The sequence below is a fragment of the Lottia gigantea genome (assembly GCF_000327385.1).
Source record: "Lottia gigantea unplaced genomic scaffold LOTGIsca_136, whole genome shotgun sequence".
In the NCBI taxonomy this organism is placed as follows: Eukaryota; Metazoa; Mollusca; class Gastropoda; family Lottiidae; genus Lottia; species Lottia gigantea.
In genome coordinates, this window is record NW_008707550.1 from 731,867 (window position 1) to 757,998 (window position 26,132).

At 34.8% G+C, this 26,132-nt stretch overlaps 4 protein-coding genes across 4 annotated transcripts; 3 read left to right on the forward strand and 1 right to left on the reverse strand.

Annotated features, from left to right (window-relative positions):
- Nucleotides 1-1,851: 1,851 nt before the first annotated feature.
- LOTGIDRAFT_172582 (hypothetical protein) lies at nt 1,852-4,138 on the forward strand (the record flags this gene model as incomplete). The annotated part of the gene is made up of 2 exons (XM_009049470.1): nt 1,852-2,236; nt 3,723-4,138. The coding sequence occupies 2 exons, from the start codon at nt 1,852-1,854 to the stop codon at nt 4,136-4,138; spliced, it is 801 nt and encodes a 266-aa protein (XP_009047718.1).
- Nucleotides 4,139-6,070: 1,932 nt separating this feature from the next.
- On the forward strand, nt 6,071-8,453 carry LOTGIDRAFT_172583 (hypothetical protein; the record flags this gene model as incomplete). The annotated part of the gene is made up of 2 exons (XM_009049471.1): nt 6,071-7,064; nt 7,099-8,453. 2 exons carry the CDS (start codon nt 6,071-6,073, stop codon nt 8,451-8,453), a joined length of 2,349 nt encoding a protein of 782 aa, XP_009047719.1.
- A 1,489-nt stretch (nt 8,454-9,942) lies between these two features.
- On the reverse strand, nt 9,943-10,674 carry LOTGIDRAFT_172584 (hypothetical protein; the record flags this gene model as incomplete). Its single annotated transcript, XM_009049472.1, has 1 exon — nt 9,943-10,674. The coding sequence occupies one exon, from the start codon at nt 10,672-10,674 to the stop codon at nt 9,943-9,945; it is 732 nt and encodes a 243-aa protein (XP_009047720.1).
- A 4,867-nt stretch (nt 10,675-15,541) lies between these two features.
- LOTGIDRAFT_238245 (hypothetical protein) lies at nt 15,542-21,134 on the forward strand (the record flags this gene model as incomplete). Its single annotated transcript, XM_009049473.1, has 3 exons — nt 15,542-15,568; nt 16,137-16,598; nt 17,331-21,134. 3 exons carry the CDS (start codon nt 15,542-15,544, stop codon nt 21,132-21,134), a joined length of 4,293 nt encoding a protein of 1,430 aa, XP_009047721.1.
- Nucleotides 21,135-26,132: the final 4,998 nt, after the last annotated feature.

Genomic DNA, 26,132 nt, shown 5'->3' on the forward strand with positions numbered 1-26,132 from the left:
CATTTCATTTTCACCAATTGTGCTGATACAAAAATGAAATTAAACATGGGTCATAGGGGAAAGGTTTTGTTTCTTGGAAGATTGAATTGAGTTGCTGGATAAGTAGGCTACTATAGGAAAAATATTTAGTATGAATTATTGCCCTTGTTCTTGCAAACCGTTCAATTTTTAGCTCTTAAACACTCTAGAAGGCACAATTCTTGACAGATTTTGACGAAACTTGGTATGAGTGTTCGTATTCACACAAGGATAAACCCTATAGAAAAATCAGGGAAATCAAAAAATATGTAGTATGAATTATTGTCTATATTTTTGAATATAATCTGCAAATACACAATTCATGACAGACTTATTGAAATCACCCAAGGATAAATCTGATCAAAAATCTTGTAAAACACGTAATTTTTATTCTACAAAGCAGAAGTCTAAACCAAATTGACAACTTGATGAAATTGATCACAATCAAAACTAAACCTTTTGAAATATAAAATACAAGTTATTGCTGTTATTCTTACAAATGTGTTTGATTTTTAACTTGTGATGGCACAGTTTGTGATGGATTTGGGTATAAGTTGAATATTTCCTGGTGTCTATGTTTGCTATTTTCTAACAAATATTCAATTTCAAACAAAGCTCTCAGATGGGCGTATATTACCTTGCCTGGCAAGCTATCTTTTAAACTCGGATGATTTAAGGGATTGTAAAAAGGTTTTCTAAATTCTTATGTGTAGGCCTATCGGAGATACTGATAGATTCGATTTACTCCCTTCCAAGTTTTAATCGGATATCTGTGGTTTCTGCCACTAAAACTAAGCGTTTGATGACGTCACTAATCCTGCAGGGCCTTATGGTAAGGTGTATTTTACGATTAGTGACGTCATAAACACTTAGTTTTAGTGGAAATGAAGGAACCACAGACGTCTGATTGAAACTTGATAGGGCAAGGCGTATATCGATGGCTATTAGTGTCCCTGATAAGCTTACATATACAAAAGTATTCAAATGTCAAGCTTATGTTTGTACTATTATTTTTAGCAACTACCCCTTTTTCGTTATTATCTTATAAATAATATGCAAATTACTTCTTTCAGATTTTTCTTTGTACCGATATCAGGAAACTTAATAAACTGGAATAGAAAGATAGTTAAAATAAACAGATATGAAGTAGCGAATTAATTTATATTGTAAAGGGTGAGTTATTTATAAACAGTTTATCCACCCTAACAAGTGTTTTTATACGCCGACATGAAATGAGGGCGCATATATATTGCTGTCACCCATTTCCGTCCGTCCGTACTCCGTCAACAATTGCTCGTAAACATTGATTTCGACGAAACTTGGTATAATTGATTTTAATCACCCAAGGAAACAAGGATGAACCTTATCGAAAATCAGAAAAATCACTTTTTCAATGCGTCATATCCGAAAAGACACAACTGTTAAAATGTATTATAACAGACTCCCCAAACTGTTAAAAATGTATTATAACAGACTTCCCAAACTGTTAAAAAAATATATCATAACAGATTCCTCCAAACTGAATTATAAATTACCTAAACCACAGACAAGAATCACTATAATAATACAGTATAAAATAACCGCATTAAAAAAAAATAAAAATGTCTTTAATTTTAAAACACGAACAAAAAAAATTCGAAGGAGACGGTTTCTTCTCTGCGCTAACATCTCTCATCCCCAAAGTGGCCAATTTTGTCTCAAACAACAAATTTCCTCAGGAGTAGATGCAGTGAAAAGATCTAATGATTCATTTCTATCGCTTGAATAGTTTTCTCCTTGTATTAAATCTTTCGTATTAAAAATATATAGTGTTTATTTCATTATTGAACAAATATGTCTTTAATAAATGTCCATCCTTCTAAAACGTATTTCGGTGCGGGAGACATTCAAAAGTCATTGGGTTCTCTTACTGGATTCCCATGGGCAAAATATCCCGGAGAAAAACATCTCCCAGGGCACAATTATACAGGTCCAGGCACGAGATTAGATCTACGATTGGATGAAAATGATAATCCCAAATCAGGGGAAGAACCCGTTAATACAGTTGACGCAGCAGCGCTCAAACACGACATACTGTACAGAAACAAAGACATAACATTCAGACACCAAGCAGACAAACAAATGATAGACGAACTCGAAAATATTCCCAATCCCACTTTCAGAGAGAAATTACAAAGGGCTCTTATCATAAAACTCTTGAAGGCAAAATTGAAATTGGGTATGGGCATAGCAGACGAGATTCACAAAGAATTTCGAAAAAACAAACATTACCTCAAAGTCAAAGTTTTTGATAAAGATGAAATTTGGTCAGCCGATTTAATCAACATGCCAGTCGAGAGAGGGTACAAGTATTGTTTAACGGTGATCGACATATACACGAGATACGCTTGGGTCTTTCCCTTGAAAAACAAATCGGGTCTGACTGTCAAACAAGCATTCGAAACCATAATGAAACAATCTGACAGAAGACTCCTAAAGTTGTGGGTTGATAAAGGAAGCGAATTCTACAACAGAAATGTGAAATCTCTGGGGTTTGAAATTTACAGCACGCATAACGAAGGTAAGGCCGTAGTGATAGAAAGATTCAACAGGACTCTTAAAAGCAAATTATTCAAGAAATTCATGGAATTGAAATCACAAAAATGGCTTACAATATTACCAGTTGTTGTCGACGAATACAATCACAAAATACATTCGTCTATAGGTGTGACGCCAACGCAAGCCTCTAATAACCCGATTATCATAAAGTCCGTCAACACTCGAAACAACTTTGAAAACGAGTTTAGCAATTTGAATATTAAACCCAAATTCAAAGTTGGAGATCGAGTTCGTATTTTTAAATATAAATCATTGTTTCAGAAAGGTTACGTCGGGTATTGGACTAACGATATATTCATCGTTGATAAGTAAAAAGCAGATCACCTCCCACGTATGAATTGATCGATCAAGACAAAGAACAAATCATAGGAAGGTTTTATCAAAATGAACTTCAAAAAACTGACTTTTAAAAATGAATCTCGAAAATGAAGATTTAGATGAAAGGTTAAGAAATTTAGATTTACGCTCTCTTAAATTAAGTTTTTTTAAATTTAAATGTAAATTTATCTTCAAAATATTATTGAATGTGTTTTATCAGAATGTTATACAATTTTTTTCAAACACAAACTAGGTATATATTTCGTCAATTGGGTCTTCAGCAATACTTACCGCCTACTTCGAAAAACACCTAAAAAAAATCAACTTAAAAAATGAATGCATTTCTCGATAAATACGGAAAAGACACGACCACAAACTTTCAACTTGTGAAATGGGCCAAGGAATTGAACGTCTCGCCGTTTTATTATTGCATGCGAGATGAAATTGATGAACTGAAATATAAGAAAGGTAAATTTTACTCCATCACAAACATTCACACGTCGGATCAAAAAGGAGTTCATTACTCTGCTCTACACAAAGATTCTTCGAATAACTTTTATTTGATTGATTCTTTCGGTCTAGAACCGACAGAAGAGATTACGAAATTGACTAGCAAACCAATCAAATGTTCTATGTTTCAAATTCAAATGCCAGGACAAAAGCTGTGTGGACAGCTGTCGCTTTGGGTTTTATATCGGTTGAGTTTGGGAGAAAAGTTTGAAGAAATTATAATAAATTTAACTCAATAAAAATGGCAAACAAGTTTTGATTATGGTCTTTACCTCTAGAATCTAAAAATCCCATGACGGCGTTTATAAACAAAGCGAAACCTTTTTTCGTGGATCAAATCGGAGACACCTTACAAGGGGATATCGATATGAACAATTTCAAAATAACTAATTTAAAGTTTCCAGGAAACGAGAATGATGCCGTGAACAAGAAATATTTACTGGATCAAATTCAAATAGATAAGGACCATGTTGAAAATAGAATAACTGACGTGAAAAGATACCTCAGACGAACTATTAAAAATCTTGTGGACGAACCCAAATTACAACAAGAGTTAACGAGTTTGAAACGTCTTATTCAAGAGGATAAAACAAGTCAGTTGATATCTAAATTAGACGATAAGATTACGAAGGTAAAAATAGACGTCCAACGTTTAATAGATAACCCAAATGTAAACGAGGATAGATTGAAATGAAAACTAACCGCTTTGGAAAGAAAACTTGGCGAATTGCTAGCAGAACTAGACAAGACCGCGGAAAAAACCGAGTTACAAAATTCAGTATCCAAATTGAACGAAAAGATCGCGAAGCAAAAATCAGATGTTCAAGATATAATTAACGCACTTCCCATTGACAAAGATACGTTGAAACGACAATTGACTGCTTTGGATACTAAAATCGAATTAGACGAATTAGAAAAAGAAGTGGGTGTGATTAAAAACTTTCTTCAAAATAAATTTCGAGATGATATGAAAAATTATATTAAAGAACAGGTCAATCTTTTGGTATCTAGAATTCATGACGATTTTTTGAGACAAGAGAGAAAGTTGAGCAAATTAGAATCTATTGTCACAGACAAATCGTATTATTTCAATCTTCCATTCGAAAGTGACACTGTCTTCGATGGAAAAGACCAAATTTATAAATCAAACAAATACGGATTCAAAGCAGAAATAAAAGTAGGTTCTCTCGCATACGGAGAAGGTGGTGGTTATATTTGTAGAGCCAAGATAAACATCGAAAAAGAAAAAATAAAATATTCCTATCATCTTAAAGAGGACCATACGAAAAAAGAAATGTCGTTAGTACGCGTAGATGTTGTTACTTTTAATACCCGAAAATATAATAATGCTAGGCCAAACAAGTACGTTCTATACTATATTCCGTGGTTCCATTTATCGGAAATTCACTTAATTTAACGACTTAAAAAATGGAACTCGAAAGCAGACAACAATACATGAAAGACAAACAAGAAGAGTTGAAAATAAAGTTGAGACAGTACAATACATGCAGGAAAACATGGAGTAGAATCGATTCTTTTTTCAGTTCTAGCGTAGGAGTAACGGTGGCAACGGCCGTGACTGGTGGATTAATTCTTCCGGTCATCGTCCCAACCGTATTGGCTGCATTAACAGCCGTTCAAACGACCTCTTGCGGCCTCATCACTTTAGGTTTCACAAGCAAAAAGAAAGCTCATTATAAAAAGAAAACGGATATCTTGAATATGTATCTTAATCAATTGTACATCTTTTTCGAAAGATCGAGAGAAGACAAGAACATAACAGTTGAAGAATTAAAAGAATTCAAGAAAATTTTGGACAAATTCCAAACAGAAATATCAGCGGTCAAAATAAAGAAATAATCAAAAATATATACTTAAAAAAATATGAATAAAATCGAACACGATGAAACATTGATAGAAAACGCCCTATTTTCCGATGTTATCAAGGCTATCTCTGATAAATTTAAAACATTCAAAGGACAAATTAAAATAGATGGAGAGATAGTCGAGGAAGGGAATCACAGACAATACATGTCACTCCTCGGTTTCAATGCCAAAACTTTTCACAATATCTTTTCAAATATGGACAAAAAATCTGATGCTTCCGATTGGTATTTTACAGGAAAAATAATTTTAATGAAAGACAATTTCCAAGATCAAAAGATCGAGAGTTGGTAGAGGAGGAACTGATCTACTTAAAAAGATAAATGAATACGAAGGCGAAAATTGTTACATACCTACAGATGGTCACTGTTTTATCAAATGCGTCAATCGTGTTTTGAACAAAGATTTAACGTGTAAATTTCAAGAATACATCAACGGGTTTTCAAAAGCAAATATAAAAGGAGTGATGACTTGTGCTAGAATGAAGGAATTCAACAAGAAATTTAACACTTCGTTTCAAATTTATAATCCCAAAAACAGACATTTTCATCCCAGAGAAGTTCACGATGAATTAGATTGGGTTTTTTACTTACACAAGTCGCATTTCTGTCTGATTAGAAGAAGCTAAAAAAGTTTGGGAATTCAAGAAATAGAAGACAATTACGAACAGGTGTGGAAAACGTGTAGAGACGATAACGCAGTAACACAGGTTTCACCTCTCAAACTAAACGTGCTTTCGTGTATGAGTGATGATGCGTTATTCGCTTGGGATTGCGAAACGTATTCAGAAAAAAACAGTCGAAGAGCAATTCCTTATGCCTGCACTTTAATTAATTTAGAAAAACTAAGAAAAAAGTTAGAAACGATAAAAAATATCTTTCCAAATATAAATCCTACTGATAATGTTCCAGAAGAATTTTATGATAAACTAATGAATGTAGTAGAACTATTTGTAGGTACAGATTGTATAGATCAAATGTTGAAATATTTAGGTCAATTTGATAGAAAGAGATTAATATTAATTTCTCATAACGGTAGTGGATTCGACAACTGGATCGTGCTTAAAAATGCAAAAAAACTAACGCATTGCCCTTTAAAAACACCCAGAGGAATTCTATCTTTTCCTTTATCTAATCCATACACAGATGAAGATTTACAGAAAAAATGGAAAAGACAGAAAGAAATAAAGGGTAATTATTTACAACATATTAATTTCACGTGTTCCTATCAATACGAATCCTCTAGTTTGGCTGCATGGGGAAATTCTTCCAATCTTCCCACGAATTTGAGAAAGATTGCCGACGTAGATATCGCTAAATACACGCAAGACAACTGGGAGGAATTGAGACACGAATGGGAACCTTACGCCAAGAGAGACACTCTCTGTTTGGGAGCTTGTTTGATAAAATACAACCAAGTCACGAAAGAAGTTGTAAACCAGAATATGTCCAATAATCTAACGGCTCCATCTTTATCTTTAAAGGGTTGGTATTATTTATATCATTACGATAAAGAAATGGTTGAAGAAGAATGGTATGAAACTACTAGAATGGTTGCGAAACATACCGAAAAAGAAAATATAGAAAAAGTTTATTCGCACACTAATCCTTTTATAAGAAATTTTATCAGACGATCTATTAAAGGGGGAAGAGTTTCGGCAAATAGAAAATCATTTGAAACGAACAAAATGGATGAAATTTGTAACGTATCAAAGGAATATATTTCACAAACAGAAAGTAATAACATAATTGATTTATTCAAAGAATACAGTGCAAGCACAAAAGACAAAACGGAGGTTCATTCGAGACTTAAAAAAAATAGAATGTACTAAACTAATGGCATTTGATTCTAACAGTTTATACGCTTCCGCCATGTCGGATTTAGACAGTGAATATCCGAGAGCGGAAAGTGGAAGACCGTTTCTACCAGAAGAAGAAAAAGAATTTGTAAAACTCTTCAATAAACAAAAATTCAGACCTAGAACAGCTATTTTAACAGTGTGGTTTGACTATCCCAAAACCATGTTCTTCCAACCGATACCAGCTAAAGATAAAATCACTTTCACGAATAAAGAAGGTAAAAAGGAAACTGGTAACAAAATCAGGTTCAGAAATGGTTTCTGTCACGACGTTTTAACATCGGTCGATATTCAAGAAATAGTGAAAGCCGGTGGACGAATTATTAGAATATTAGATGGTATAGTTTACGAAGAAAATTTTGAAACCCCACCCTATAGAGATCATATTTTAATTTTGAGAGATTTAAGAAATAAATATAAACGAGAAGGTAATATTGTGGGTAGTAACTGCATGAAATTATTAGGTAATTCCTTGTATGGTAAATCAATTCAGAAAGATATATTCACAACTAGACATTTATGGAATGAAGCAACTTTACAGGCCAACTTTGATTCACGTGTTAAAACCTATGAGAAAATTAATGATACTCAATATATTGTTGAAACAAGAATTGAAGAAAAAGAGATTACTACCGAAGATAGTAAATCTACACGACTAACACCTAGTCATTTGGGATCATTCGTATTATCTCACAGTAAAAAAATAATGAACAATTTCATTCACGTCATAAATGGATTTTATAAACCCGAAATATACTATACCGACACCGATAGTTTGTACATTTCATCCAAAAATTGGAAAAAACTAAACAGAACTGGTTTGGTCTCCGAAAAAGACTATTGCAAAGGTAAAAACGATTACGGTGACGGTGGAATTATATTTGGTTTATATTTAGCACCAAAAGTCAAATACAACATCGTTTTGACTTCTGATGGTGTTTTGAAAGAAAAGAAAACGTTTAAAGGTTATTCTAATGATAAGATAAGTGTAGAAGATTACGTTCATTTAGCAAGCGGACATGATGTGTCGAACGAATTTAATAAACCATGGGAAAAAAGTTTCACCAATGGAGTAGTTATTCCAAATGATAAACAAACTAAAGTTTTTAGAAGTTATTTGAATAATGTTAAAAGAAAACCACCAAACAGTGAAGGAATTATGTATCCTTACAACGACAAAGATGAGTATAGTTTTGATGAAAACTATGAATTTGATGATTTCGATTATCTTACTATTCAAGAAGAGAATGAAGATTGTTTTAAATGAAGTTGAATGACAATTTCTTCGTTGCCAAAGTCTATGAACCTGTTTTTACCTTCTTTGATTTCCAGATTTATATCTTTGATCATGAAAGAATTGACTGGTAAATAGGTCGTTTGAAACGGTTTCTCTATAATTCTGTATCCGATCGGCACCGTAAAAGTCGGTATGCTGTATATGATTTGGCGTTTGTGCTTGTCGAAAAATCCACCGTTGATCAAATTACAGTGAATGTTGATCACGTCGATGTCGTTCTCGATGTTGGCCTTGTGCGGCGCCAATGTCGATTGCGCGTATATTCGTTTATCGAACCCTAGTAACGCATTCAACGAATTTTCTACGTTGAAATCGACTTGACTGTTATTTCTGATATTGTTTTTGCCGTTCACGCTTCCTGCTTATTCGGATAAGTAATCGTTGATGGCTACGTATTCGTAGCTTCCCGCTAGTAAGCTTATGATTTTGAACGTAACTCCGTTATCCGTCGATATTTTTAGTTGATTGTTTTTTTCGTTGATGTTTCTAATGGAATTGTAAACGGAGAAATACTTTAATCCCAGTTCGTACTGTTTATTGCGATCGAGTTCATACTCGTAGTCTAGAGATAATTTGATGTCTGATTTATTCGAGGTGATAACGAACAATTGTTCTTTATTGGACATTTTTAATGACGTTTATATAGTCTTTTTTAGTGATGATTTTTTCTCCAAAAGCCGTTTTAATATGCTATTGACTTCGTTGTATTGTCTGTCCGATTGATGACCTTCCTTCATGGCCGCTAAAATAATATTATTTCTAATCTATTAAGCAATTCTTTATTGTTGTCGGATAAAAACGTTATACCTTGTCCAGATGCCACCATATCATTGAATTCGTCTATTTCTTGTATGATTGGATAATCTTCTGCATAATCATCTACATCCTCTTCCTCAATAACTTTTGTTATATATAAATCAACTTCTTTCAATCTTCTTGTTTCGGGTCCTCACTGTCTGATCGCATGTAGAAATTTTGAGTATGCTACTAAATCCTTGTAATCGGCAATTTCAACATCCTTGCCATTCATTAAATCTATTAACCCTCTCGTTTAAAGTCTTTTGTGTCGATTTTGAATTGTGGTGAATTTCCACTAAATCTTATTCTAAAACCATTAAACAATAACCCCACTTCATCAATGATTGGTGAAATGCTCTTTGGTAAATCTGGGTCAGGGTTTGAAAAAAGACGTTTTATATCATCTAATGTCCTAATTATAATACCATTATATTCAATCGGTTTGGGTTCTATATGAGGGGTGGGTTCTATAACGAGTCTCTTTTTAATATCTTCTTGACTTTTTAATATGGGTTGAAATAGAGTCTGTAGATTTTCCGTTAATCAGAGTTGTTGTAATCTGTTATTTTCAACTTGGGTCTTTATTTTATTCTTAGCTTTGATATATTCTCTGTTTCTTTTTAAAATATTATTTCAATCCGTCATTTTAAAAAAAAAAAAATTAACATATATCGATCATAACTCTTTCTCCCGCAGGTTTTCTAGTATTTACAAATACATATCCATGATCATCTGGGTTTCTCCATTGAGCTTTACAAACCTTTTTAAATGTATCTCTATCCATTCCGTGATTTCTAGACTGAATGATTTGAGATAAATCTTTATCATTTAATTCAAATAATAAAAAACAATTTGCATTTTTTCTAATGAACATAGAATCCATCCCGTAAAAAGATTTGGATTGGTATATGCAGTGACAGTTGTGATGTCTTCCTTTGGTGAAGAATTGTTGTTGAATAGTTTGATTTCTTTGCGCTACGCAGTCGTCAAACAATATTAAGTTTTTTCGATTGTTATCAATATTAGACAAGTCTAGATCATTAACATTTTTCGTAAGAAAAACTTTTATATCCGTTGGATTGAAAGATGGATTCTTTGATTTAATGAAGTTTTCTATGATATCTTTTATTTCCACTTCTTCTTCGTTTTCTTTGTAATATTGAAATATGTCTTGAACGTCTTTCTTTGGTAAATATTCTAAAGCTTTGAGGAATTGATAATACGATTGCTCTGGTGTTGTTGTGTAGATATACAGAGAATCGAAATCTAAAAGGTTTGGTGTTGTCAACGTGTTAAAAGTGAGATGAGTTTTCCCAGAACCTGAACTACCGCAAATACACATGAGCATTGGGTTACTAGGAAATTTGTCCGAATGTTTGAATTTCTTGCCCATTTTTATTTATTACATTTTCGTACCAAAAATCACCCCGTTGCCTTTTTACTTTGAAAGGAAGATTCCCTCGCCCGAACGTATGTTTTTAAAAAGTTATTTTCATTATGCTCCCTAACTACAACAACCACTGGCAAGAAGCCAGACATAGAAACACTAATCGTCAACCAAACCAGTATCACGTACCCTGTCTTCCATCAACCTCTACCACCTACCAATCGCCGACCACCAACCAACCCATCCAGCTATATCCCACCCCATCGCCGACCTACCTACAACACCTACCAATCAAGAGGTAACCATCGACCTGACCAACAACAGAAACGACTACCAGCCCACCGACGCCAACCAGTCCCCACTTATAAGGAGGAAGAACCCTTTGTGAAGGTGTTCTTCCAAGTTTTGCAGTGCCTCCATCATTTGGCAATCCTTACCCTTCAACAGCAAGGCCAACCAGCGTTTACCTTCAAACGCAAAGTCTCTGAGTTGGATAGTTTTATCCGTCCAGCAATGAAAACATCAGCTGTTGACGCGAATATTAGATCTCTCAATCGTACATGGCTCTCTAAGGTTACGCAGGTCCTGATCGACCATTACCAAACCACACTTCAAGAGAAGCTGACCACCATTCGTACCAAGTCTTTATCATCACCTGCCGTCGACCGCATTGTTTCTCAAGCCCTGTCCTGGGCCCGTCGCTCCTATGGGAAACGTCTCACTCAAGCTGTAATCACCAAGTTCTACCAAACAATCAACGAAACAAAAACCAGAGTAACCATATCTCTACCAACTGAAATGGATACTACACCTGCACCATCTAGAGCCACGACGCTGCCGAACCAAACCCCTAAACGAGCCCGAAGTTCACCTACTCCTAGTCCAGCAGACATAGGTAAACGCTCTCTTAGAGAGGGCACTCTCCTTCTCTTTTCACTTTCAGAATCGTCTTCCCCTTCCACACCATCTGAATCTTCCCCACGTGATCCAGGATCCGCCAACCTTTCTTCCTTCTGTGCGTTTTTGGACCAGCAAACCACCCCTCAGTCTCCATCCAAGTCGAGATGTACATCCAGACCTTCCCCCCCTCGAACGAGATCCCAGTCCGTTCCCAATGCTACAATTCTAACAACTACCAAACCAGTACCAATCACACCGTCGACGACCATTATATCCGCTACCAAACCGTATTTTCACCAAACCAAGGACAAATCGTTATGGAAGCTACCCGCTTTAAAGAAATCTACCTTAATTATTGGATCATCTAACCTGAATCGAATTAACAAAACCAGTTCAGACACTGAAATACATTCTTACCCCGGTGCCCAAATCCATCACATACAGTCAATCCTGGAATCATACGACCATGATCCCAAACCTACTACCATTATTCTTCATGTAGGCCTCAACAACCGTGATCAGCTACCAAAGACCTCCTTTAACCAGCCCAGAAATTAATCGCCACAGCCAACAAAACCTTCCCAAACTCCAAGATCCTCTTCACATGTATACCCATTTCAAATAAAATGTCGAAGAAAGCAGAACAGAACCTCAGCACTCTCAACAACATGATGATGGAGTCCAGTATCAACAGCGCAACAATCTTACCACCCTACGAAGAAGAATTCGAACCAGTTGATAATCTTCATTGGTCTCCAGAAACAGCAAACAGCATTTATTTGTTTTGGATACACCAGCTTCAAGCATCGAGTAAGTCTTTAAACTAATTACTGGGGATAAAAATACTGAGAGGCCACCGCTAGGCCAAACTGTAGTTAACTTGAGCCGCAAAATTCTCACACCCCTTCAGCATTCAATCTTAGACCGTGGACTTAAATTTATTCCCACACAAAAGATAGCTAACTTGAATTATCTCCGACCATCCATTGAACGATTTCAACGAAATCTTAGCTGCACATTCGAAACCACCCCCCACGTGGTGCTAGAACAATGTTTATTCCTAAATCCACGTGGACACCCCCTCAGGCCGCCATCCATCCTGAAATATTGAAAGCATTTGCGAGTATGAATAACCAAATAGTGAACCTTTCCATAACACACGAAAAGCCTAATCTGACACGAGTGGAACGTGAAGCGTTAAACTTACTTAAGAAAGACGATAGCATTGTTATTAAAAAGAGTGACAAGGGTTCATATTGTGTCATTCTGAATAGGGAGGATTACGTTTCAGAAGCAGAGAATCAACTGAATAATCCTAAACACTATGCCATTTTACCGAAACCAATTTTCAAAGAAACTCCTTACATGATTAACAATATTCTTGCCGATTTAGTCAAAACTAGTTATCTCAAACAGAAACAATATGACTATCTGTCTGCCAAACCTGATTGTCGCGAGAGACATTTGTACACTTTGCCTAAAATCCATAAGAATCCAACCAAGGAGTGATTTATCTCGAATAAAATCCCTAAAGGCCGCCCGATTATATCTGACTGTGGTAGTGAGTCATATGCAGTGTCAGAATACATTGATCATTTCTTACTACCTCTAGCATGTCAACATCGCGCCTACCTTAAAGACACAACCGATTTTGTCAATAAAATAAAAAATCTTCGAGTTCCCTCTAATGCTATTTTAATTTCTATCGACGTTTCTTCTATGTATACCAATATCGATAACACTACTGGTTTAACGGCAGTTCGTAAAGCTTTTAATAGAAACCCAGATCCAAACAGACCCGACGATGCAATTCTACAGCTTTTAGAGATTTGTCTTAGTCGAAACGATTTCACATTTAATGGTAAAACATATTTACAAACTTCAGGGACAGCAATGGGCAAACGATTCGCCCCTTCGTACGCAAACCTTTTCATGGCAGAGTGGGAACGTTGCCCCTCTGTCCATTTGACCCACTTTTTTACGGACGCTTTTTGGATGACATTTTTATGGTTTGGACTTATTCTATCGAACAGTTTTGGGAATTCTTTGAAATTCTCAACAACCACCATCCTTCTATCAAACTAACCGCAAACGTGAGTGACAAAAGCATAGACTTTCTCGATACCAGAGTCTTTAAGGGAGATTCCATAGCAGAAACAAATAAACTGGATATTAAAGTGTATTTCAAAGAAACTGATACTCATCAACTCTTGCACAAGAGCTCCTTTCACCCAAAACATACCTTTTCTGGTATAATTAAGTCACAAGTTTTACGATTTCATCGAATTTGTACAAGATCTTCTGATTTCAACCAAGCCTGTACGATTGTTTTCTCAAAACTGAAAGAGCGTGGGTACTCTAAACGATTTTTACGAAACATAAAAAATTCCACCTTAGCACAGATAGCAGCTAAAAACAGACTTTGTGCCGAAGTACCTCCAGGTTTAAGAAGTGCTCCATGTTTGTCCAGTAGATGCAAAACATGTCCCTTTATATCAGAAACTCATTATTTTGTAAGCAACTCTACGAATAAAAGGTACCCGATCCAGGAACATCTAACATGTGAACATTCGAATGTAATATATTTAATTTCATGCAAGAAATGCCCCAAACAATATGTAGGAGAAACTAAGAATAAATTACGAACTCGCTTTAATGCTCATAGGTCAGACATCAAATTAAAGAAAGACAAGCCTGTTTCTAATCATTTCAACCTCGACGACCACTCAATAGACGATCTCGCCCTAATCCCAATTGAGCGTATAGAAATTGACTTGCCCGAAGATGAAACTACCAAATTCCGTCAATCTAGGGAAGCCCATTGGATTGAGACATTGAATACAGCAAGACCTATAGGACTAAATATTCATCATAATGTAGGCATAGCACCCTTTGTTGTCCCGTTTAATACAACCAGCAATCGAGCGAGCAAGATAGTTCATGCCCACTATAAGAGCCTTCAAGAGAAATTCCCCCATGTCTATAAGCAGAAAATGATAGTTGCATATTCCAAAAATAAGAACTTAAATGATAATATTGTTCATAGTAAACTAAAAACAATCAGCACATAACAGATACTATACTTCTCGCCCATTGGGCGAGTTATTTTTTCTAATTTCAGATCAGAATAAGAACAGAAGAAAACTCAATATATCAAGACCCTTAATCCTAATTTCTAAATAAAGTGTCTGCTCCACCCTAGGCCTGTACATTTGGGAGAATCAAACCCTCCCTTCCCCGAACTTGAAAATTCAACATACTAACTTGAAAATTCAAGTTACTAAATTCAACATACTAACCTGAAAATTCAACATACTAACTTGAAAATTCAACATACTAGCTTGAAAATTCAAGATACTAACTTGAAAATTCAACATATTAACTTAAAAATTCAACAAACTAACTTAAACATACTAACTTGAAAATTCAACATACTAGCTTTAAAATTCATCGTACTAACTTGAAAATTCAACATACTAACTTGAAAATTCAAAAAAAAAAAAAAAAAAAAAAAAAATGAATGGCCCTAATACGCTTCCGTACGTACTATTGACAATCAGAAAAATCGAAAAATATTTAGTATGAGTTATTCAGTACGCGTTCAAGTTTTAGCCTGTCAACAATCTAGAAGGCCCAATTTATTACAAATCAAAGCTGCCAGTGGGCGTATTATACTTTGCCTGGCAAGCTATCTTTTCAATAGTTTTATCATTTTCAGAAGCTGTAGTAGCTAAAGCCAAATGTAACAACAACATTGTCTAAAGTTACCTAATAGAACGATGAGATTACTATTTTTCGTACAAAATTAGTGACAATACTGTTTGATATTGCAACAAACTTGAAAATAATCAGTAATTCGATGTAGAAAATTGAAGGGAGAGCGAAGACAGTAGATCGTAATACACAAATTATATCAAAATATCCCTTTACCATAATATTTATCGTTTCAGGTTAAAGGGTCGAGTCATTAGGAATGGAAGCTAGTTCTATAACATTCCAGGTTTGTAGGCTCAAATGTTTTATATTGTTTACTCTTTATCCATCAGTCCGGCCACAATATTAGATTCTGCTCACTCCATGAGCTGCAATATTTTTCAGACATCTTTTACATTTTTTGGTGTGTATATTTATTTCAAGCTTAATTGAATAAAATAAAATGCAGATTGCAATAGTGTAAATTTTGCCTGGACAGTTACCTATCATTTCGATATGCAAAACATGTATCACATGAAGTCTTATCTATTTCCTCGGAATATGATTAATTTCTTTCGGAGGTCCTACTTTTAAACTATTGAAGATGGGCAATGCCACACAGTTTGAAATTGGGCAAATTTTTCTTGAACTGTGACCCATCATTCTTCAAGTTTCGATGTACACAGCAAGTAACAAACGAAGTCTTATCTTGTTCCTCGTCGGAATATGATCACTTTCTTTTGGACCACAGTGGACTCATCTATTGTGACCAAAATGTATACTGTATTGAAAACAGGTTGATTCATGGTGACATTAAAGACAACTTTTTATTTGAAGTTTTTAATGCAAGCTTACCATTATTCTTATCATTGTAGGAAGACGTGAAAAAGTTATTTGGAACATTGTTGCCAGAGAACGGGAATAAATCGAAGGAAAAAAAAGACGACCAAGCTCCATTGACTAATGAAAAATATGAAGAGAAAATCGTACGAAGCCCTCAAACTATCCAATCCACTCGGCAAACCAGACCACCGATTTACGAATATCCTTCCGTTTCATGGAAACAAGGACCGGAAGATAAAAAGTGGAAATTTGAACGTTCGACCAGGAAAACCGTGTTTCCAAACCACATCCTAAATGTTTATCAACAGTATCCAAGTGCAATTATTTCCGGAATTGAGGGAGTCCCTGAGAAGATCAAAATCACAATGCAAAGAGCATTACACAGAAATGTACCACATCTTGGACAACCGTTTCACAATCAGCAGCTTCAAGAGGACCCAGAAACTCGCACTATTGGAAAGAAGTCTAAAGGACAAAAAAACCCAACTGCTATGGTAAATATTTCCAATTTGGAATTTTAGTTTGTAACATTGCGGTTAAGCACAGGCATTGTAACCTCTACTGATAGAGCAATGTTTGTGAAGTTAGTTTAAAAAATGATATAGAATATTTGAAATGCAAATCCATAATCTTCCGAATCTGAAATAATTAGTATAGAAACGCACTTTACACAATCCAAATTTCTCAATGTCAGTTTACAAATCAATTTCAATTGGGCTTATCTGTTCTGCTTTTCAACATGTAAATTCCAAAATATTGGGCAAGGGAAATACTAGCTGTAACGTCTGTGAGAATAATTGTAACAGATTATTAAGGAACGTTTTGACGGACTAATTATAAACATAAGAAATTAGGAAAAATGTAAATTATAATAGCCATTGTCAAACGCATTTTGATTCTTTGCCACTGTCATGAAATTGCGTGAACTTCATCGTATTAAATAAAGAGAAATATAGAAATATTAAAACAGAACCTAAAAAAACATGTTGTTACTCAGAGTTTCACGCTATGCGATCTTCCATTAGCGCAGTGGCTACAGATAACTTGATAAAACGATTCAGCATCACTCAAAGCGTTTCTACGAGGGTGGTGGTTGCCCAGAAAAGATGATCCATTTTCCCCTATTTATTGTATCTTGTATTTCTGTCTACAGCCAATAACCGTCAAAAATATCTATCAGACTGGTGGACATTCAAATTCACATTATTTGTACTTTTGTTTTTCAGAGATTAACTAAGAGTGCGATGGCAAGATTGCCCTCGCCTAGTAAAAGCAGTTCACCTAAAACTAAGCAATCGTCAGAAAGATCAAAGTCCTCTTCAAGACATGGCAGAGATGTTAATTTTGCGGAATATTCGTCGATAGAGGATGTTCTACACGCTGTTACTGAACGACAAAGGATTAAGCATCGTATACTCAAATACGATGAAGAGTCACCTAATGATACAAATAGCATAACTACAAAATCTTCAAATACCCCAGAATCCTCGATGATTTCAAGTCGTGGTAGTGATATTAATTTGGCAAAATTTTCTTCAATACAGGATGCTTTGAAGGCAGTTAGTGAACGACAAAGAAGAACGAGGACTAAACATCGTGAGCTTACAAAAGAAGATGCCTCGACTCGATATGTTAACTCTGAGACTAATCCAGAAGAACAATTTCCAGAACAATCTGAACTACATCGAAGAGATTCCACAGATTCATCACCAACAAAGTCTCCACAACTGAGGATTTCTTCTGATCGAGAAGAAACAGAGTTTTCAACTGTGAACAAATGTACAGACAAGGAAAATGTTCCAAAAGCTCCACCTCCGCCACCAATAAAGTCACAAAAATTGAAATGGTCGGACTCTTCAACTGCAAGCGAGTCTAAAGAAAATGAAAATGTTCCTACAAATGAAATGATAGTTCCAAAAGCTCCACCTCCGCCACCAATTAAAACACTTCAAATAAAAAAATCGGGTACTTCAACTGCAAATAGATCCAAAGAGAAAGAAAATGTCCCTACAGCAAGCGAAATGATAGTTCCAAAAGCTCCACCTCCGCCACCAATTAAAACACTTCAAATAAAAAAATCGGGTACTTCAACTGCAAATAGATCTAAAGAAAAAGAAAATGTCCCTACAGCAAGTGAAATGATAGTTCCCAAAGCTCCACCTCCGCCACCAATTAAAACACTTAAAATAAAAAAATCCGGTACTTCAACTGTAAGCAAGTCTAAAGAAAAAGTAAATGTTATTATAGAAAATAAAACGATAGTTCCCAAAGCTCCATCTCCGCCACCAATTAAAACATTTACAATAAAAAAATCGGGTACTTCAACTGTAAATAGATCTAAAGAAAAAGAAAATGTCCCTACAGAAAGTCAAATGATAGTTGCAAAAGCTCCACCTCCGCCACAAATTAAAACACTTAAAATAAAAAAATCCGGTACTTCAACTGCAAATAGATCTAAAGAGAAAGAAAATGTCCCTACAGCTAGAGAGATAGTTCCAAAAGCTCCACCTCCGCCACCAATTAAAACACTTAAAATAAAAAAATCCGGTACTTCAACTGCAAATAGATCTAAAGAGAAAGAAAATGTCCCTACAGCTAGAGAGATAGTTCCAAAAGCTCCACCTCCGCCACAAATAAAAACACTTAAAATGAAAATTTCGGGTACTTCAACTGCAGGGAATTCTAAAGAAAAAGGAAACTTATCCAAAAGAAGTAAAGTGATTAAAATGAAAATTTCGGGTACTTCAACTGCAGGAAATTCTAAAGAAAAAGAAAATGTTTACACAGCAAGTAAAACGATAATCCCACAAGCTCAACCTCCGCCACCAATTAAATCACTAAAAATGAAAATTTCAAAAGAAAAAGAAAATGGCCCCAAACTAAGTGAAGTGATAGTTCCGATAGCTCCACCTCTTCCACTTATTAAATCACTTAAAGGAAAACGATTGGAGTCTTCACTTGCATACAGATCTGAAGCAAAAGAAAATGTTCCTACAGATAGTAAAATGATAATGCGAGAAGCTCAAAATCAGCCACCGCATAAAACACTTAAAATGAATAATTCTTGGATTTCACTTAAATATAGATCTGAAGAAAAAGAAAATGTTCACACAGCAAGAAAAATGATAGTTCGACAGGCTCCACATCCGCCACCAATTAAAACACTTAAAATACAAAAATTGGAGACTTCAACTGCAGGAAATTTTAAAAAAAAAGAACCTATAGCAAGTCCAATGAGAGTTTTACAAGTTCAAACTCCGCCACCGATTAAAACACTTAAAATAAACAAATCCGAGACTTCACTTGCATACCGATCTGCAGAAAAAGGAAATAGTTCCAAACGAAGAAAAAGTGTTACTATTGATCAACCACTAATAAAATTGGCGAAAGAATCCGTAAAAATTAAAACACCAAAAGTGAAAGCGTTAGAAAAAAAGAGGTCTCAACCTTCAACGGCAAACTTACATCATAAATCTGCTCAAGCCTCACAATCTCCATCCAAACAATCAACCGAAACAGTACCACTACCAATGATAAGAATAACAGATGATGAGGGACAGGAAAGTATTGAAGCTTCGTATAAGAAACGCAAACATAAATCACCACCAATAAAATCCCCTGGATTTTTATTTCCACCAAAACCATCATATCGGAAACGGAAAAAGAAAAAAAGAAAAAGACATCACAAGTTAAAGGAGAAGAAAAAAAAGAGTTCTGAAACTGAGAAACACAAACACGAACATAAAAAAAGAAAAAGACAACATAAGTCAAAGGAGCAGAAAAAAAAGAGTTCTGAAACAGAAAAACATAAACACGAACATAAAAAAAGAAAAAGACAACATAAGTTAAAGGAGCGGGAAAAAAAGAGATCTGAAACCGAAAAACACAAACATAAACATAAAAAAAGAAAAAGACAACATAAGTTAAAGGAGCGGGAAAAAAAGAGATCTGAAACCGAAAAACACAAACATAAACATAAACAGCAACACGAAAAAAGAAAAAGTCAACATAAGCTAAAAGAGCAGAAAAGATCGAACTCTTCAGCTTTTAACAGGTATAAAGAAAAAGAAAATGTCCACACAAGTAGAGTGATGGTTCCAAAGGCTACAAAGATTAAAGAAACAACAGTAAAAAGGGCAGGGGAAAAAAAGCCACCACTATCAACGGCAAACTTACATCGTAAAAAACACCATCATAAATCTGCTCAAGCATCACAATCACCATCCAAACAATCAACCGAAACAGTACCACTACCAATGATTAGAATAACAGATGATGAGGGACAGGAAAGTATTGAAGCTTCGTATAAGAAACGCAAACATAAATCTCCACCAATAAAATCGCCTGGATTTTTATTTCCACCGAAACCATCATATCGGAAACGCAAACGCAAACATAAGAAAAGAAAAAGACATCACAAGTTAAAGGAGCAGAAAAAAAAGAGTTCTGAAACTGAGAAACACAAACACGAACATAAAAAAAGAAAAAGACATCATAAGTCAAAGGAGCGGGAAAAAAATAGATCTGAAACCGAAAAACACAAACATAAACATAAACATCATCACGAAAAAAGAAAAAGACATCATAAGTCAAAGGAGCAGAAAGAAAAGAGTTCTGAAACTGAGAAACACAAACCCGAACATAAAAAAAGAAAAAGACATCATAAGTCAAAGGAGCGGGAAAAAAATAGATCTGAAACCGAAAAACACAAACATAAACATAAACACCATCACGAAAAAAGAAAAAGACATCATAAGTCAAAGGAGCGGGAAAAAAATAGATCTGAAACCGAAAAACACAAACATAAACATAAAAAAGAAAAAAGAAAAAGACATCATAAGTCAAAGGAGCAGAAAAAAAAGAGTTCTGAAACAGAAAAACGCAAACACGAACATAAAAAAAGAAAAAGACAACATAAGTCAAAGGAGCAGAAAAAAAAGAGATCTGAAACAGAAAAACACAAACATAAAAAAAGAAAAAGACAACATAAGCTGAAGGAGCAGGAAAAAAAGACATCTGAAACCGAATAACACAAACATAAACACCAACACAAAACAAGAAAAAGACCTGAAGTGAAAGGAGCAGAAAAGAAAAAGAGTTCTAAAACAGAAAAACACAAACACAAAGAAAGAAAATAACAAGTTAAAGGATTAGGCTGTGGATCACCCAAAAATAAAAACGAAAGATCTAGCGAATGGAAGAAACGCACTATAAAACAGAAAAGATGCATGAAACGAAAAACAGATTTCTGGCCAACTTCTAAAATTGATTTGTGCGAAATGTGAGTTATTGTCCCGTAAAAACCTCTATGAGATACAATCTAATTAAATTTTGATTACAATTTCTTGTCTTTTTTGTTTTCTGTTTTTTTCAGTCTACATTGTAATCTGAGATGTTTTCTAATATCAAAAAACAATAAAGATACGAAATAGTAACCTTATTTCAATTAGATTGTTTGAGATCGTGCCCTTTAAAAACCCATAAACTTTGGTTTTGATTGAATTAAAGGTTTTTAACATACTTTGTTTTCTTATATTGATGAAATCTACATTTCCTGTTACACATAAACAATGCTTTTGCCATAACACAAATACGCCGAAATTTCAAAGTATTATTCTACCAGTTTTGAACAAGGAGAGTGCTGATATAATAAAGAGGTATCTGCTTTATTCCAATTCCAAGTAATATATCCTTGTGGATTAATGCGTTTAATTTCCTTATTCAGCTAAACATAAAAAAAAGAAAAAGACATCACAAGTTAAAGGAGCAGAAAAAAAAGAGTTCTAAAACTGAACAACACAAACACGAACATAAAAAAAGAAAAAGACAACATAAGTTGAAGGAGCAGGAAAAAAAGAGATCTGAAACCGAAAAACATAAACATAAACACCAACACGAAAAAAGAAAAAGACATCATATGCTAAAAGAGCAAAAAAGATCGAACTCTTCAGCTTTTAACAGGTATAAAGAAAAAGAAAATGTCCACACAAGTAGAGTGATGGTTCCAAAGGCTACAAAGATTAAAGAAACAACAGTAAAAAGGGCAGGGGGAAAAAGCCACCACTATCAACGGCAAACTTACATCGTAAAAAAACACCATCATAAATCTGCTCAAGCCTCACAATCACCATCCAAACAATCAACCGAAACAGTACCACTACCAGTGATTAGAATAACATGATGAGGGACAGGAAAGTATTGAAGCTTCGTATAAGAAATGCAAACATAAATCATCACCAATAAAATCGTCTGGATTTTTATTTCCACCGAAACCATCATATCGGAAACGCAAACGCAAACATAAGAAAAGAAAAAGATATGACGTTTGAAGATATTGTTACAACTTAGTCTTTTCACAATCTAGCATCAGAAGTGTGATTACCACGAAGTTTATTCAAATTAATTTACGTCTTTACTTTCGTCGAAGTCGCATCGAGACCTTAGGGGGTGCGTATTCTCCCATGTTAGCCTATCATTGGTACAAAAAATGGCCCACCTTTAAACGGCTTACCTAAAGACCATGGTTCGCCATTTTCGGGTGTTGACTTAACTGTATATAAATAGTCTTCAAAACTTGTCCTAACCTAGGCCTTCTAGAACTGCTCGAACATCGAACAATCTCTTTAAATCTAGCCAATTATAAAATATTAATTTCCTTTTCTATTTCTATTTAGGCCTATGTCCTTTCTAGGCCGATGGAAGAGCACAAGACAAAACGAGTTGTTATTTTAACTTTCAACCGCGGATACTTCTAGACATGAAAATGAAGGCTCAAATTTCGAGGGTGAGCTGGGAACACCATCACTGATTAAATTAACGAAAGAAGATCCGTTTCTAACACTAATGAGACTGGTCAAACGGATTGCTAATCTGTCACGTTAACAATTAGTAAACTTGGAGCTTTAATCACTCCTATTACAAATTCACGTTGATCAAATAAACTAATTCGCCATTTTCGGGGGTTGATTTGGGTCTGGAATAATGTAGCCTACATAGTCTTCAGAAGTACTACAAATGCAGGAAAATCGCATAGTTCCTTCAAAAATACCCCAAACAAAGAATATCACTTTCTAATTCTATATAACATATAATTTGCCAGATTTTCAAGAAAAGATGAATCATTATTTTAATTCATACAAACGCAGATAATTGTGGACACAAATGGATTTGAAGGCGCAATCTGGACGGTGGGATGTGAACTATAACTAAAAGTTAGTTTCTGAAACAAAGGGTGCCTATACGCCAAGGCCTACAATTGTTAAAAAAATGAAAATTTTGCATTTTAGTCTTCTAGTCATTAATAAACACAACAATTTAATAGATAGCCTTAGCCTATTAACATTTTTTTATAGGGCTAATCATCTTGATTATATCTTGGCTAAAATTTTGTAAAAAAATGTTTACAAGTGTAGTCAGGGCATGCAAGTCAGTTGACGTTAGAAGAAACTGACGCTCTAACGTTTTGATGTACTGTAGTCATGGAAAAAAATGACGTCGTTAGAAAAAAATGTCGGCTCCTATTGGACCTCGCAGTCCGAAAGAGCCTAAAATTTTCTTTACGCCAACTAATTACATAGAAAACTTGAATTCAATTTGGTAAGTACTGTATTATTTGCATTATTTCTTTTTGCACAATAGTAACCTATACTTTTCTAGGCTACAGGCTATGGTGAGCTTGTCAGACCAACGACCTGCAATTTTTAAATTAAAGATAAGCGGTAGTAGGCCTAACTTCGTTAAATGAGACCTTAAAACTAAACCTAAAACTAAAACTAATATAAGCTTACATAACCCTAATAAAAACACTAAATCGCATAAAATTATTCCACATTAGACTAGATTGTTTGTTTTGATTTCCATTTTTTTACTTGCGCATGGGTAAACGGAAATGCTGGCGAAATAGTGAAAAAGAAACTAAACCGGTTCACGGTTAAATATCCACTACATGAGACGATATTATTATAATACCAAGAATGATACTTTCAATAATAAAATCAAGTAGATCCCCTTACAAAAATTGGGGCACGGTAAAACCGTACGGTAAAATTTTTGCCATATAATATTACCGTACAGTAATTTGAGACAGTTTTACTGTACGGTAAAACCATAACCGTACAGTAAAACCATAACCGTACAGTAAATCCATAACCGTAGGTCTAATAGCAGTTAACTGTGACTGTCATATCAGTTTACCGTACAGTAAAACCATGGCCTTTAATTTCGTTGTTGAATTTTTCAGAGATGCAACTTCTGATTTTCATTATCTTAACTTGTGTGAATTTTGATAGGACTTATTCTGAAAAAAATAAAAATGGCATTATAAGATCGCTGGTATGCTGAGGGTACTCGATCAGCCCTAGTTGACGTGGAATATGTAGAGTGGCCAAACGTATGATGGTTTACAATGATTACCCCCTCAAATAATCATCAACTTGTACAAAGACACTCGATCGTTGTCGATTTCTCTAGAGGGAGGGCATCGGTGTGAACGTTGTACTTTAAAAAATTAGTTCCGCTAAATATCCATCAGAATTGATTAATTGCAGTTGAATTAATCAAAGCGTTATGTACATTGTATATTTTCTTTTGATGCATGAATAGATAAATTGTGTTACGTCGGAATTCAGATTATGACATATTAGTACTTTGACAGTCCCTGAAAAGTTATTTTTTGTTTCGTTTATATAAAAATTATCAATTGAAAACAAGCAGACATTTATAAAATGTGTCCGTTTCAAAGCTTGTTTTGACTTGATCCTGTCTCGAATCTCCAGTTAGGGACATCTGACACATCTGCTCCCTGGTGTATTTGGATGACAAAACGTCAAAGCTCTAGCCAACAATTTCCTATCTATATCGATACCACGCTGAAATGTAATATAGAATATTATGAAATTATTTAACTTATTTGCAACGGAATCGAAAAATAAAATATCGTTCCTCTCTCATGGTGAACCTGAGTGTTATGTCTAAGACATGTTCAGAGAGTTTTATAAGCATGATGAAAATTTCAAATGTAATGTCAGATCTTTAACAAATTCTATCAATTATTTCACTGAGATCACTGAATGCTAGTTTCTCATCTGGGTTCATACGTTGAAATAAAAGGTTCTTTTTGGTACTTATAGAGGTAACGAGAGAGGTTTTTATGGACTTGAGAACCAAGATAATTGATAATTAATTGCAAACGAGAAATTAGTAATTATCAAAACCAGATGTGACGTCTAGACGGATTCATGTCTCTTTAGTAATCAATACTCTCAATAGGGTAATCGCTAGTCTCAAATCTCATCCATCGTATTTTTTTTGCATGAAAATCTCACAGAAAAAAGGGGTAATAACCCAATACATTATGCTATTGTCTGAATTTATCTGAACCAATCGTCAATAACGAACATTTTTCGCGTGAAAATATCGGATCATCACAAAATTCAGAATAGGGATCTTCCTTATAATAATATTAGCACACAAATCAAAATCAAAAGAATCCATAAAGAACTCTAGAGTGGGCACGAGCTGCACTATATTGCTATTAGTATGAATATATTATAGTCAGCGAGATATTTTGGCGAAAAATTCGAATCATCACAAAATACTGGCACACACTAAAAAAAATCGAAAGAATCCATAAAGAACTCTAGCCTGTAGAGTGAGCACGAGCAAATGACGAGAACGACCGGATCAAAATGGTAGGGTCCAGCGCGTTCACAAGAATTTCTGATCATATCGAAGAAAGGGAAATAACTCCGGAAGTCATCATCGATTTGGCTCCAAGTTGAACTCATCCCAGATCTTATGGAAATGATGTCACATACTAAGTTTAATTTCGATCCAATGAAATTTGTAGGGTCGAGCCCGTTCACAAGCATTTCTGATAATTCCAGAGCAGGGGCTCAGAAACTAATCTTCGATTTGGCTCCAAAGTCGAACTCATCCGAAATGTTGTAGATATGATCAGATGAAAATTGTAGGGTCGAGTGCGTTCACAAGCATTTCTGATAATTTGACTCACCACTTTTGAAAAAAAC